Here is a 15,105-nt window from a genome sequence, read left to right as displayed (position 1 = left end):
GCACTACGTTGTTTTCGACAAGCTGTCTGTACAAGTGCACCGATGATGTCACTGTCTCCAAGAACATCATCTCATAACCCAACCAGAAACCATGGATTTACTGTGGAGGTTTATGCACTTCTGAAGACCCGAGACACCGTCTTAAGAGTGGGGGACAAGGTGGCCCTAAGAACAGGACCAAACTGTCTCAGGCCATCAAAGAGGTAAAGCGCGCACATGCCCAGGGAATCCACAACCACTTCAGGGACAGCGGTGACACATACAAGCCATCACCAACTACAGGACGACAACGCCTACCTGTGACAGTAATGGCTCTATCCCAGATGTGCTGAACAGATTCTACGCTCAGTTTGACATGCAGAACAACATGACGGCGAGGAAGACCACCCCTCCCCCGAACGACCAGGTGCAATGTCTCACCACAGCTAATGTGAGGAAAACTCTATGCAGAGTCAACCCACGTAAAGTTGCTGGATCAGACAATATCCCTGGCAGAGTGCTCAACCAACATCTCTCTGAGCAGCGGCATCATTCCCATGTGCGTCACGTGCTTTAAGTCCACTCTGTGCTAAAAAGTTTTTTATTCAATTAAATTCAATTTTATTTGTATAAATTCAAATTCAAATTCAAATTCAAATTTTATTTGTCACATACACAAACATACACAGTACGAAATGTAGTGAAATGTATTATACGACTGCCATTGACCCTAAAAGAGAGTTAAATTTTACAAATAAGAAATAAATATGAATAAAAGAAATACGATAGAAATTAAATTACAAAATTAAATTAAACTAGGAAAAATAGAACTAAAAATAAAAATAGAAATGTGCTATGAAAAAATAGAACTAAAAATAAAAATAGAAATAGGATGTACAAAATAGAAATATACAGTGCAAATTGAAATATACTTTACGGTGTGTGCAAATATGCATGGAACAAAGTGTCTTAGTGCAGAGGTTATTAAAGTGTCTTTGTGCACTGGTCCAGGATGTAAACGTAAAACTGTAAAATGTAGTGTAGTTGTGAAGGTAGGTGTGCAAAGTTATTAAAGTGTCTTTGTGCAATGGTCCAGGATGTAACGTACGACATGTAGTGTATATATGAAGGATGGTGAGCGTGTAATTGTCCATAGTGTTCATGGATGTAAGATGATTGATGGATTTGACCAATTATGAAAATATTGTGTAGTTCTGCATAGTGGTGTGGTTGTGGTTGAGAGACCTTATCGCCTGCGGGAAGAAGCTCCTCCTCAGTCTCTCTGTGTTGGCCTTCAAGGAGCGGAATCGCTTCCCAGACCGCAACAGAGTAAACAGTCCGTTATTGGGGTGGCTGAGGTCCTTCACGATCTTCCTGGCCTTGGTCAAGCACCGCTTGTTGTAGATCGAGTGCAGGTCAGGGAGCTCGATGCGGATGATGCGCTCAGCTGATCGCACCACCCTCTGTAGAGCTCGTCTGTCCTGCATGGTGCTGTTCCCGAACCAGGTCGTGATATTTCCCGTCAGGATGCTCTCGATGGTGCAGGAGTAGAAATTCCTGAGCACCTTGGAGGGCAGTCTAAAGTCTCTCAAGCGTCTGAGGTGGTAGAGACGCTGCCGGGCCTTTTTTACCACGGTGTTGATGTGACAGGACCATGCCAGGTCCTGCGTGATGTGAACACCGAGGTATCTGAAGCTGTCCACTCTCTCCACTGGGCTCCTGTTGATGACGGGGGTCTGGTAGTTCCTCACCTGCTTTGTACTAAAGTCCACTATCAGCTCCTTTGTCTTACTGACGTTCAGGAGGAGATTGTTCCTCTGGCACCAGTTCTCCAGATTTCCAACCTCCTCCAGGTAGGCCGTCTCATCATTGTTCGTGATCAGGCCCACCACAACAGTGTCGTCAGCAAACTTGATGATGGTGGTGGAGCTGGTAGTGGCCACGCAGTCGTGGGTGTACAGAGAGTACAGCAGGGGGCTCAGAACACAACCCTGGGGGGCTCCAGTGCTGAGAGTGAGAGGGGCTAAAACATGTCCGCCCATCCTTACTGCCTGTGGTCTGCCAGTTAGGAAGTTGGAGATCCACTGACACATAGATGAGCTGAGTCCCAGGTGCTCCAGCTTGGTGGTAAGTGTGGAGGGAATTATGGTATTAAATGCAGAACTGTAGTCGATGAAGAGCATTTTCACATAATTCCCCCTCCGAGTGTCCAGGTGAGTGAGAGATGTATGGAGGAGATGAGAGATTGCATCGTCCGTGGAACGGTTTGGACGATAAGCAAACTGTAGTGGGTCGAGTGTGTCTGGTAGTGAAGAGATGATGAAGTCTCTGACCAGGCGTTCAAAGCACTTCATCACTACTGAAGTGAGGGCTACAGGGCGATAGTCATTGAGTGAAGCAGGATGAGGTTTCTTTGGGACAGGAACAATGATGGACTCTTTGAAGCATGTGGGGATCACCGACTGAGATAAAGAGATGTTGAATATCTCAGTGAACACAGGTGCTAGCTGGTCTGCGCAGGCTCTGAGGAGACGGCCTGAGATGCCGTCTGGTCCTGCTGCTTTCCTGGTGTTCACTCTCTTGAAGGCTCTCCTCACGTCATGCTCGGTGATGATGAACGCGCTTCCGGTGCTGGCAGTGACTTCCTGTCTGCAGCCGTTAGCGCCGCTAGCATTAGCATCGCTAGCGTCCTTAGCTGCAGCCTCGAAGCGAGCATAGAAAGTGTTCAGCTCATCTGCCAGAGACACGTCTGCGTTTATCATACCGGATGTTGGTGCTTTATAATCCGTTATTGTTCTCAATCCCTGCCACAGGCTCCTAGAGTCACTCTGTTGGAGTTGTGACTCTAGTTTTCTCCCGTAGCGCTGCTTCGCCTCTTTCACCGCCTTCCGGACGCTGTATGACGCAGCCTTGTATGGTTCCATGTCCCCCGACGCGAGTCCCGTGTTGTAGGCAGCGGTGCGAGATCTCAGAGCGTCGCGGATGGTTTTATCCACCCACGGCTTCTGGTTGGGAAACGTTTTAATAGTCTTTTTTTCTACGGTATCGTCCGCTAATTTCCCGATGAATCCCACAACCGCTTCCGTAAACACGCTGACGTCACCATCGGAGCTGTTTCTGAACATGTCCCAGTCTGCGTCATCGAGTGCGTCCTGTAACGCGGCCACCGATTGGTCCGTCCAGCGCGCGACCTCCCTCTGAACCGGAACTTCCTGTTTCAGCCTTTGTTTGTATTTTGGCATGAGGAAGATGGCGGCGTGGTCGGATTTACCAAACGGTGGACAAGATTGTGCCTTGTAGCCGTCCTTGACCGTTGTATAGCAGTGGTCCAGTGTCCTTTCGCCCCTGGTGGGGCAAGTGATGTGCTGATAAAAGTTTGGCGCTGCACGTTTGAGGTTGGCACTATTAAAGTCCCCCGCCACAATAAGCGCAGCGTCCCGGTGTTGTGTTTGTTGCTGTGTGAGTGCCTCATGCAGCTCGCATAAGGCAGTGTCCGTGTCCGCTTGTGGTGGAATATAAACGGCGCTGATTATGACCGATGTAAACTCCCGAGGAAGGTAAAAAGGACGACACATGATGGACAGTAGTTCCAGGTTTGGTGTGCAGGAGCGTGTGAGAGGAACAACGCTCGCGCTGTTGCACCAGCTGCTGTTCACCATTAGACACACGCCGCCTCCCCTTGACTTCCCCGAGTCCCGCGTCCTGTCCATGCGGTGAACCGAGAAGAACTCGGCCGGCTGGATGGCGTGGTCCGGCACCGCTGGGTTCAGCCATGTCTCGGTGAAGCAGAGGAGATTGCAGTCCCGTATGTCTCTCTGGAACTTTACCCTGGCCCTGAGGTCATCGAGCTTGTTTTCCACTGACTGGACGTTGGCGAGCAGGATGCTAGGCGGAGGTGTGCGGTGTGCACGGGCTCTCAGCCTGTTCCTGACGCCGGCTCGTTTCCCTCGAGGCCGCCGCTTCGCGTCGCGTCCTTTGTTGTCCCTCAGGATCTCACTCGGCCAGCTCGGATCCGGAGTTAAAAACGTCGAATTGTGAGTACATTGTATACCAATAGAAACAAGAGTGTCTCTATCATAACTAATGTACCCCATGGTGGTAATTTTGCCGGTTTTAAAACGCTGTAAACTAACTTAAAGAACAAAAACAAAGAAAAGGTGGTCGGAGCAGTCGTGACGGCAGCCGACCTCACCGGCGCCATCTTGGAAAAATGCGCTTTTAACAATTGTCATTGTCGCAAAGCAGCTTTACACAATCAAAAGAATTATTTAAGTTTGTATGGAATGTGAATGTGTATGAATCAAAATGGTCGATGAGCAAGCCGCGGTCAACAGTGGCAAGGAAAAACTTTAGGAAGAAACTTTGAGAGGAACCAGACTCAAAAGGGAACCCATACTCATCTGGGTAAAACAGAGAGGAGGAATTGATCTGTATTCATACTGTGTGTTTGGTGGCAGGCAGTTCAGCATAACAGTTGATGTTAATTGATGTTAATATGTAGTCTAGGTAGTTACTATGGAGTCTAGGTACTTCTGTGTCTAACCACTTTCTAACCATTTAGATGGGAATGGATGTACATCAGCCACCCACTAGATGGCCTTAGTTGAGTTGGCTTTATTTTTCTTCCCTGTGACTACCATGACTACCGTTTTGACTTTCTGACCGGAAGGCCACAGTCCACAGTGGAAACTGCACCACCACGCTGAGTACTGGGGCCCCCCAGGGCTGTGTGCTCAGTCTCCTGCTGTTCAAACTGCTGACTTATGACTGTGTACAACACCAATTCCAACTACATCATCAAGTTTGCTGATGACACGACCATATGCAAAGCCACCACCATTGTGGCTGATTGGACACACGCATCACACACACTTCACCCTCCTGCCATCTGGAAAAAGGTACATTCGGGCACTCACATCCAGACTGTGTAACAGCTTCTTTCTACAAGCCATCGACTTTATGTTGTATCTTTTGTATAGGACTAAGATAGTTTTTTGTTAATTTAAAATGTCAATCTGTCTTTTCTTAGCTAGACAGTTAATTAGGTTTCTTAGTTAGCTAGTTAGTTTTTGTTAAATTATGTTGTTAATTTATATTGTATGTAGCACCTTGGTCCTAGAGGAATGTTGCTTGGTTTCACCATGTATTGCACTATATATGGTTGAAATGACAATAAAAGCCTACTTAAACTTGAACTTGCTTTATGAAATGCTGCTTAATAGTTTCTAGGTGATTTACATGCTGTGCAAATGCCTTTCTTGTGGCTCTTAAAGTATCCTTTCAAGTTTCAGTTGACATCTTATAGTCTGCATGTTTGTATGATTAATATAATCCAGTAAATTAAGATGCAAGTGTAGTCAGAGAACATAATACTAGTTGTAACAAATGTTATAACAGGGAAGAAAAATAAAGCCAACTCAACTAAGGCCATCTAGTGGGTGGCTAATGTACATCCATTCCCATCTAAGTGGTTAGAATATGAGCCAAGCTTACTTTTCAACTCACATTTTCATTCCACAATGTAATTTTATAAATAGCCTTCTGTCATTTAGATTAGGTGATATCACATAAATGAGAGTTACCTCATGATTAATAGAAATGCATGTTTGAAGAGGTTTTGAACAGTTGAGGCAGTAATCCACAACATTCCAACGATCCGCTGCCCACATCTCAGTACCAGACACCACAGCACACCACCAGAGGTCTTGTGAAGTCATACCCAAGAGGCCAAAGCTGCCCAGGTGGCACAAAGGGAACCTTCCCAATACTGGCCATTTTGATGTTATTGGTGCATTAACACTGCCATCTAGAGGAACTTTTAGTGAAAATACAACATAATTCAGCCATGTTCCATTTTGGACCTAATATTCTAATATACTTGCACATATTACTTCTTCTGTTACTTCAAACAAACAAATAAACAAACAAACAAACAAACAAACAAACAAGCAAACAAATTTGTGTTAGAACTCAACATTAAATAAACTCCTTAAATATATCATACTCCTTTAACTGAAAACTAATCATGACAATTTGTGTGTATATCTAGTATGAAACTGAGCAAAATAAGTGTGCAATACAGTAATAGTGAGCATGCATACAAATAAATTACAACTGCGCAACTGAACTTACAATCTAACTTACAATAAAAAAGTTCATTATTTAGATTTTTTTATTTTATTTTAGTGGAATATTTAAAAAAAATGAAATGAAAAATTATAGTTGTCACTCATTAATCCTTTCAAAAAAAAACAAAAGAAAAAGACAAGGTTTGTTCCAAATGTACATTACCCACTATTATACCTTCACACTGTAGTGTCAGCAAGGAAGAAACTTAACCATGAAGGCTGGGTAAAACAATGCATTTGTTAATTATTGACAAACTCACACAACAGAGACACAGACTTTATAAGCAAAATAAATGATAGGAAATTGACAATTAGATATTAGATGGTAAGTCAAAAAAGTAATAAAAGTGAAGTGAATTCATCAAGCAGGTCCTAAAAGGGAGTGGACTTACAGTCTAATGAGCACATTAACTGGAGCTTAAAAAAAACCTTCACAAATGATGAAAATAAGGTCAGAATAAGTCAAGTCAGGTCAAGTCAAGTAGGCTTTTATTGTCACTTCAACCATATACAGTTTAGTACACAGTGAAACAAAACAATGTTCCTCCAGGACTAAGATGCCACATACAACATAAATTAACAACATACATTTTTTGTCACACTTAAATGGTCTGGCAATAATCAGGCCTGGGTGTGGCAAATGAAATTTAACTTAGCTTTCCAAAATCCAAAAAAATTGGGTTAATCACAGTTAATTTATGATTTACCAAGAGGAACAATTATTTTTTACATACTGTAGGGCCAGGTAGGTTTTTGACAGTTTTCCTCCCTGTTAAATATTTAGTTGGTTTATCTCTGTAAAATTTGTAAAACTTTGATGATCTGAACCATTTAAGTGTGAGAAATCTGAAAAAAAAAAACAGAAAAAATTTTTTTTTTTTAACAGCACTGTGTTTTGATAAAATGACATTGGACCAACATGGTTCACATGATGTTGGCATCATGTTGAATAACCAACCCCAGGACAATGGTGTAAATTTGACTTTAAAACATTTAATTATATTTCTTAACTGAATTACAGCATTAAAATAATTTTACTACTCAGTGTAAAAACTCCAACTAGATAAATGTCGAATTAATTAATATTGTTATTAATTATTTATCTTTGTCTTTACAAATCTTCTCTTGTTTTCTTTAGGCAGAGCTCTGCTGTGGAGGATTGGGTCAGAAGGGTGACGCCTGGTCTTTTGGAGCTACTGGAGGAACATGAACAAGCTGACAAAGTTGAAGTAGCCGTCCAAATGATTTCTATTGGACTTGGAGAGACACACTCACCTCAGATGCATGTGTTAAGATTCACATGAAACATTATTTTTGCCATAGACTCTTTCTTTTGTGTTAGACATCACCAGGGGAAAAAAACTGTTCATGTTTGCTAGTTTTTTTATTTTTTTTAAGTTATGACATTGTAATAAAGGAATCAGTAAGATATTGATAAGCAGTGTTGGGTGTAACACTTTATTTTGAATACTTAAAGTACTTGGATTACCTTCTGATGTAACGAGTAATCTAACGCGTTATGTCCGCCATTTAAGTACGGTTTAGAGTTAGGTGAGATAGGAGTATTAGTAGTTAACACATTATGGGCCAAACTTCAGTGAGTAATGATGGTAGAATAATTATAAAGGTCTTGACTAGAACAACATGCATGAGGAATCACAAAGGAGTTTTCATTTTCTGCAATAAAAAAGTATTTGAACTAGTTACTGTTATCAGAAAGTAACGCTGTAATGTAACTGATTACTTTTTAAAGACAGTAATTTTGTAATGAAATTAGTTACTTTAAAAAGTAAGGCTCCTAACACTGCTGATAAGCATCTGTTGTTTTCCTGGTAATTTATTGACCTTAAAACAAGATCGAATGTCTATGTTCCTGTTTTATGCAGATTACTGTTTTAAATTTTATCAGTTTGGGAAAAATAAAGTTTTAAGTAATGTTTGTGTGTTTTAGTTGTTGGGGTATCATTAGGCCAACTTGTTTTTATAGAAAAACAATCACTCGAACCATCTACATCAATGGGATAGAATGGGAGACAGTTTTTTAAGTAAATGAAAGTCAACCAGAAATATACTTAATTGAGCTCACAACCAATACTACTTGAGCTGACTTAAATATTTGAATTACAAGTTGAGTCAGTTTAAGATTTTGAACTAGGTACACAATGTGTCAAGCAGCAATATTTTGTTTGGCCAGCAAATTTCCCTAAAAGTTGAGTAAACTCAAAAAAGCTATACAAGCTATACTTTACTATAGTAAAGTTTTTACTTAACTTCTTCACATTAAGGGGCTTTTTCTTCAGTGCTGAGGCTAGTTCTTTTAAAAATAATTCTAACATGGGCTGGTCTGGTTCAGCAGGGAACTTACTGGCAACCCTAGTAAATGCAAATATATCACTTCTTCAAACAACAAGGACCACAAAATAAGTAGTATGTTTTGACAAAAAAGTCAAAACATACTACACAGGATTTTCCACTTTACTGTTGTTTAATAATCCTCTGTTTCATTTCAGATCAGTACTTACTAGTGGTGGTTTTGCTGCATTTAGATGTCATGATGTCACATTGCAGTAATTTTGAAAGAAAATTAAACAGAGATACATCTCTACAACATGTTGTTACAATATTGTGCATCATGTGATGATCTATTCAACACTTTCCAAACACCATTTTATTAAAGTCATTAATGTCAACTTTTAAAAACAGGATCGTTGTAATAATTTTATGACAGTATCATACAAAGTTATGCAGCCAGATCAAGTAACGTGACTGAATCATAGTCAATAAATAGACTCACAGGAGTTTTTGTGTAACACCCTATTGCCATAAACAGTTTAAGAAGGATCAGAGGGGATTGTGGGTAATTGAACTGTAACATAAACTGTGTTTGAGGCAGAAAGTCGTCTGAAGTCTTCAATCTCCTCATACTCACAGACATCAAGAGGAACCTGAGAGCAAAGAGAATAAAAAAGAAGATCAAGTTTTGCTACTACTACTACACACACACGCACAAAACTGTGAAGATATTTACTGTACCACTTGATTGCTTTGTGAGTCTTGGACATGACCTTTACCAGAACAAGCTGCACCTGCTAAAAAACAACAAAAACAACAACAACAATGAAAACACAGCTGTGTAGTCACCAGGGGTCCGTTCTTCGTACGTGCGCATTTCAGCGCATATCACGTGTTACAAAAAAAAAGTTGAGCCGCTCTTTTTCCATTTCGTCAACCAATCAAAGGGGTTGTGATCAGTGTTTCTACTATCGATGGATATCGCCTTTTAAACCAACGTACGAACGCGCAATAATCCTAGACAACTCAATCCAGCTATACTAATCATCAACAACAGGTGAGCTTGAAGAACCGAATTAGCCGGATCTCATCTTAGATGTGTCAGTTTATCTCGGATGTGTCAAGCGACGTATGAAGAACGGACCCCAGTTGTGAATATGAGAGACGTTCAAGTCAAATTGAGACTTTTGATTGTGCAGAATAAAAAGAACAGAAGAGAATTGTGCAGAATAGAATTATAAGAGTAAAAACTCCCTTTATTTCTCTATATAATCCCCTGCTACACTAATTCACTTATTCCAGTGTTTCACTAGTGATTGGATACAATCAAGATAATACACTAGAAAAATTGCCTTTTGTCTGAAACACCGGCCTCCCAGGAGCTCCTTTAATGGCCCAAACATGTGGAAATGGCTTGGAGTGAGGTCAGGACTTTAAATAGGATGTGGCAATAACTCCCAGCTGAGTTTCTGTAATGTACAAATGATGTTGGTGAATGATTGTGTGTCCAGTTCACACAGACAGATGTGTCCCTTGCACAATTTGGCAACAAGTTACTGTAGCCATCGATTTTTAAGCATCAAATGTTTCACTTTGTGAATGTTCGTGGTAACGACTGCAATGGGCTCCAGGTTGGCTGGGATTGTCAGTACACACGCATTCATACACCTAGGGGCAATTTCCTGCAGTGAATCCACTTACTTACTTTTTGGGAGGAGAGAGAGGATCTGGAGGAATCCCACAACACCCAAAAAGGACATGCACAAGACCTCATTGCTCATTCAGTCATTCATTACACTTGTTCATCACAGTGAATCCATCATTCACATATGACAATGCATTTCTTACTTTAAATTAATCACACCTAAAAGCTATTTTACACAGTTTATTCACCCACTTCAATATGCCCAACAGAAACTGAGCTCAGAATTAAACACCAGAACCTGGAGATCTGAGGCAGCAGCTCTACCTACTGTACTGCACCAGCTCACCATGCGTGTGTAGAAACTTCTTTTTTTTTTTTAAAAAAAAAAAAAGGGTACCTTTAACCTTGTGTCGCTTTTGCAGAATCAGAATAAGGGATAAGAATCCGATCAGAAGCAGCAGTAAGATTACAGACACAGGGATCAGAGTGGAAGCTGGAAATGCTGGAAAAGAAACAAACACTCACTTTAACCTACATTCTGATCATTCAAGAGATTAGATTCATAAAAGTCATGGAGTTAGATTATGGGTGTGATGTACATCTGAGCAGAATCACCTGCTGGTGGAGAAGCTGGTGAGGGTCAGAATACATGTTTATTTGTTGTTGTTGTTGTTGTTGTTGATGATGATGATGATGGTGATATCAAGATTGAAATTGTGGCAGGTAATTTTAAAACATGGATAAATTAAGTTTTATAATAAATGACTGCTGTGAGAAGTTGCTGAGTTGCAATTAGTACATCTGATAAATCACAGGAAGTGTACAGAAGCAAAAACAAATACACATGCACAGGAAAAACAGAGAACAAACATTAAGCCTAATAAAATTATCTTTACATCATTTAGCATCTAAATCTATGTAATTTCATGTGTTAATAAGCTTCTTTCTTAAAGTAACCACCCAATTCCTCCTGCTATTATTGTTATAACTGCCAATATCATCACAGGCTAGTCCTGGTCATGATGTGCACTGACTCTGTGCTTTACACAAAACCTTTGTAATGACAACATACTGTAGTTAATGCAGTGTGTCTGTGTCTCTACAAACTCACCAGTAACTGTCAGGTTGATCTGTGTGAAATAAACCCTGTATCCATCATCAGATTCCCAGGCTGCTTCAGCTCCACACCAGTATTCACCAGAGTCTCGCCCAGTTACATTTCTAATACTCACACTCAAGATTCGTCTTTCTCTGTCATCATACAGGGACCATTTCTCCATATTTATGTGTTTTCTACTTTCATTAATAGATGTTTTATAAGAACAAGCGGAATCTTGAAGGCTCATCTTGCAGGAAAACTTGGAATTACTCCTGAGGGATTCTGGGTATTTACAGCTGATGTTCAAATCTCCTCCCACATGGACAGTCTCACTGATGGACTTTTTATAGGACAGATCTGCAAATCGGAAAACATTAGATCAGTTTGTATGTGTCTATGTGTCCTAAGGGGGGTACAGGTACAGGTCTCCTAGTACAGGTATATCGTTTTGCACTCAAAGTTTTCTTGAATTTTGATGCAAAGTCACATGACGCTCCTCATCACACCATCACTGCTTTTTTTTACATACTTTAAACTTTGGATGTTTTTTTATGCTTCACGTTATTTACAGTAAATATAAACATCAGATAAACATCCTGCAACAGTTTGTATGTTATGTGGAGATACACTAATCATGGCAGCGTTCTTCTACTGATGTGTAGCAGCCTGGAAAAACCCTTCACACTGGGAGATTTTGATATTATATTCTGTCTTTGAAAGCTTGGAGAGCTACAGAATAGAGCTTACTGTCTGTGTGGATGATCCTTGTAGGATCCACATATGAGGACTGTTAGTTGCAATACTTTTGCCAAACATCATCTGTTTTGGAGACATTGAGGTCTTAGGAAGCTATGATGAGCAACAATAACTGAGTTATACTTTTTGTCCATCCATCCATTATCTTTACTGCTTGTTCAGTGTAGAGTTACGGTAAGGTGGAACCCTGGATGGAGAGCCAACCCATTGTAGCACCAAAGCACACACTCACACACTACGGGCAAATTGTAAATGTAAATCAAAATACTGTACATGTCTTTGTTGGAAAAAACCAGACTACCACGAGTGAACCCATCAAGCAAACACACACAGACACACACACACACAGACACACACACACACACACACACACACACAGGGTGAAGGCAAACTTTAGAAGTAGATAAGCAGTGCTAAGCACTAAACCTCCATGGAGTCTGAGTTATACTTAATGTGGTACAATAAATTTGCTTCTATAAATATCATCCCAACATGTTTGTTCTGCTAAAACACATAATTACAGTTACTCACCTTTTGTTACATTCAGCTTCACTACAGTGTAGGTCTGTATTCTATCAAACACATCAACAGCACACGCGTATGTTCCAGTGTCCTCCGTAATCAGCTCTCTGATAAACACACTGAAGAATCCTGAACTTCTGTCGTCATGAACTGAGAATCTGCCATCATGTGACCATTCACTGTTTAGTTTTGTTCTTATTTGATTTGAACAGCTATGATCTGTCTCGATCTTACAGAAAGATTTGATGTTGTCTTTGTGTTTATCTTCATATCTGCACTTGATGTTGACTCCTCCCCCTGCATGTGCACTTACTGCTCTAGAGACCCTGGGCCCTGATAAAGAACAAGAAGTTTAAATCATGATTGATCAATTAAAACTAGAAACACCTAGTAGAAATTAAAAAGATATCTTGAACTCAAGTATTATATAAAGATCACATCTTAAATCCATACTTTATTAGAGGTAAGGTTAAAGTCTGAGCTTTTTCTTGCAATATAAGACATATGATTTCATGACAGATGGAAGTAAGCATGAAACATTTGTAACAACTTATGCGTGAAAAAGACAGGGGTGAAAAAGACAGGGGTCAAAGGTCAGTCACACAGAGCAATGCAGGACAACCAGAATAAACATAAGAGATTTTGAGGTAAAACAACATAACGCACACTGGAACAACATATCATTCCTAAGATAAGTCATGAATGAACTGAAATGAATCCATTAAATTAAATAAGTGAGTTAAAAAGAATGAGTTCAGGTACAGGGACAAGTTTATATCTATACTGAACAAAAATATAAACGCAACACTTTTGTTTTTGCTCCCATTTTTAATGAGATGAAATCAATGATCTGAAACGTTTTCTACATAAACAAAATAACCATATCTCTCAAATATTGTTCACAAATCTGTCAAAATCCGTTACGATGAAGAACTGGAGTCAAGTCGAGACCCCAATGAGGACGACGAGCATGCAGATGAGCTTCCCTGAGACAGGTTTCAGCAGCTGTGCGAGTGGCTGGTCTCAGACGATTATTGAGGTGAACATGCTGGATGTGGAGGTCCTGGGCTGGTGTGGTTACACGTCGTTTGCGGTTGTGAGGCCGGTTGGATGTACTGTCAAATCCTCTGAAACACCTTTGGAGACGGCTTATGGTAGAGAAATGGACATTCAATTTACGAGCAACAGCTCTGGTGGACATTCCTGCTGTCAGCATGCCAATTGCACGCTCCCTCAAAACTTGCGACATCTGTGGCATTGTGCTGTGTGATTCAACTGAACCTTTAAAGTGGCCTTTTACAGGTGGCCAGTCTAAGGCACACCTGTGCAATAATCATGCTGTCTAATCAGCATCTTGATATGGCACACCTGTAAGGTGGGATGGATTATCTCGGCAAAGGAGAAGTGCTCACTATCACAGATTTTGACAGATTTGGGAACAATATTTGAGAGATATGGTTATTTGGTGTATGTAGGAAATGTTTCAGATCTTTGAGTTCATCTCATTAAAAATGGGAGCAAAAACAAAAGTGTTGCGTTTATATTTTTGTTCAGTATATTTGGGTATTTAAATTATAAATCAGCAGTTAAAGTCTCAGCAATAAAAATGGTAAATATGAATTTAATTATCATCTTATTATCTGAAAATTAAAAAATGTTGTGGGTAACAAAAAACATGAAATATATTTAATAGATTAATAAATTATATAAGTATAGTAATGAAGTATGATTACTTGGCATTTTGTATGTCTGTCAATATCAATAGTGGGAGACTCACCTTCATTTACCTTCAGTTCCACTCGTGTGTAAATGTCTGTCCATGATTGTATATCAACTCCACAGTGGTACGTCCCAGTGTCCTGTACAGTGAGCTCTCTGATCATCACCCTGAACTCTGCTGATTTGGTGTCATCATACAGTGAGAATCTTCCTGAATTTATCCACTTATTTTTACCTCCTGTCTTTATTTGGTTAGAACAGCCCGGTGATGAACCCTTACAGAAATATTTCTCATTTTGTGTGTATTTTATATCATACTCGCACTTGATAAGGACTCGTCCTCCTGAATATCCTGTTACTTCCTTGGAATCTCCTCCATCTAACAAAACACCAAACATCCATCTGAGCAAAACCTTCCTTCATGTAACACTGCTGCTGAGAGTGAGGATTATTCTGAAGTGCATTTCTTTACCTGAGATCAGACAGAGGGTGAAGATGAGGAGGATCTTCATCCTGAGTTCACACTCACACATCTCCACACCAACTCCGCTTCAGAAAGATATTAAAGCTCCTGTTCTGTTACACACTCTTACTGTCCCTGTCCTGCTCTGTGAATGTGCTCTGTGTCTTTATCTGTATCTTAATCAGACACTAATGCAGTTTCCATTTCCCTTTTGGATTGTGTAACCCTGCTCATACCACACACTTTTAGATTTACAAACACAGAACTCTCATTTCCTTTATAGATTTGTAGATGGTTTTACTTCTTTGGTGCGTAGAAGCATAAGCAGAGTAATTTCAACTTTCAGAAGTATAACTTTCTGAGTATACCACCCTAGTGACAATAATTTAGACTCTGTTATTATTATTATTATTATTATTATTATTATCCTGACCACCTTCTATAGAGGAACTATCGAGAGCATCCTGAGCGGCTGCATTACTGCCTGGTTTGGGAATTGTGC

The 15,105-nt window shown here is 40.3% G+C and overlaps 1 protein-coding gene across 1 annotated transcript; it reads right to left on the bottom strand.

Moving 5' to 3' along the window:
- Positions 1-11,019: 11,019 nt before the first annotated feature.
- LOC128526266 (uncharacterized) lies at positions 11,020-14,421 on the bottom strand. The gene is made up of 3 exons (XM_053497940.1): positions 14,195-14,421; positions 12,698-12,747; positions 11,020-11,500 (listed from the first exon to the last, which is right to left on the bottom strand). Exons 1-3 carry the CDS (start codon positions 14,302-14,304, stop codon positions 11,052-11,054), a joined length of 609 nt encoding a protein of 202 aa, XP_053353915.1. The 5' UTR covers positions 14,305-14,421; the 3' UTR covers positions 11,020-11,051.
- Between the last annotated feature and the right edge of the window lie 684 nt (positions 14,422-15,105).

Source organism: Clarias gariepinus, chromosome 6, assembly GCF_024256425.1.
Source record: "Clarias gariepinus isolate MV-2021 ecotype Netherlands chromosome 6, CGAR_prim_01v2, whole genome shotgun sequence".
NCBI lineage: Eukaryota > Metazoa > Chordata > Actinopteri > Siluriformes > Clariidae > Clarias > Clarias gariepinus.
Note: the sequence above shows the minus strand (reverse complement) of the source record. Positions and strands in the feature narration are given on the sequence as shown.

Excerpts from the sequence above, each read along its gene's own strand:
- LOC128526266 (XM_053497940.1), bottom strand. The coding sequence starts at position 14,304 with ATGATCAGAGAGCTCACTGTACAGGACACTGGGACGTACCACTGTGGA. Across the intron at positions 12,748-14,194 it reads CTGAAGGTAAATGAAGGTGA|GGTCTCTAGAGCAGTAAGTG; the intron begins GTCTCCCACTAT and ends ATCAGGGCCCAG. Across the intron at positions 11,501-12,697 it reads GGGAGGAGTCAACATCAAGT|ATCTGTCCTATAAAAAGTCC; the intron begins GCAGATATGAAG and ends TCCGATTTGCAG.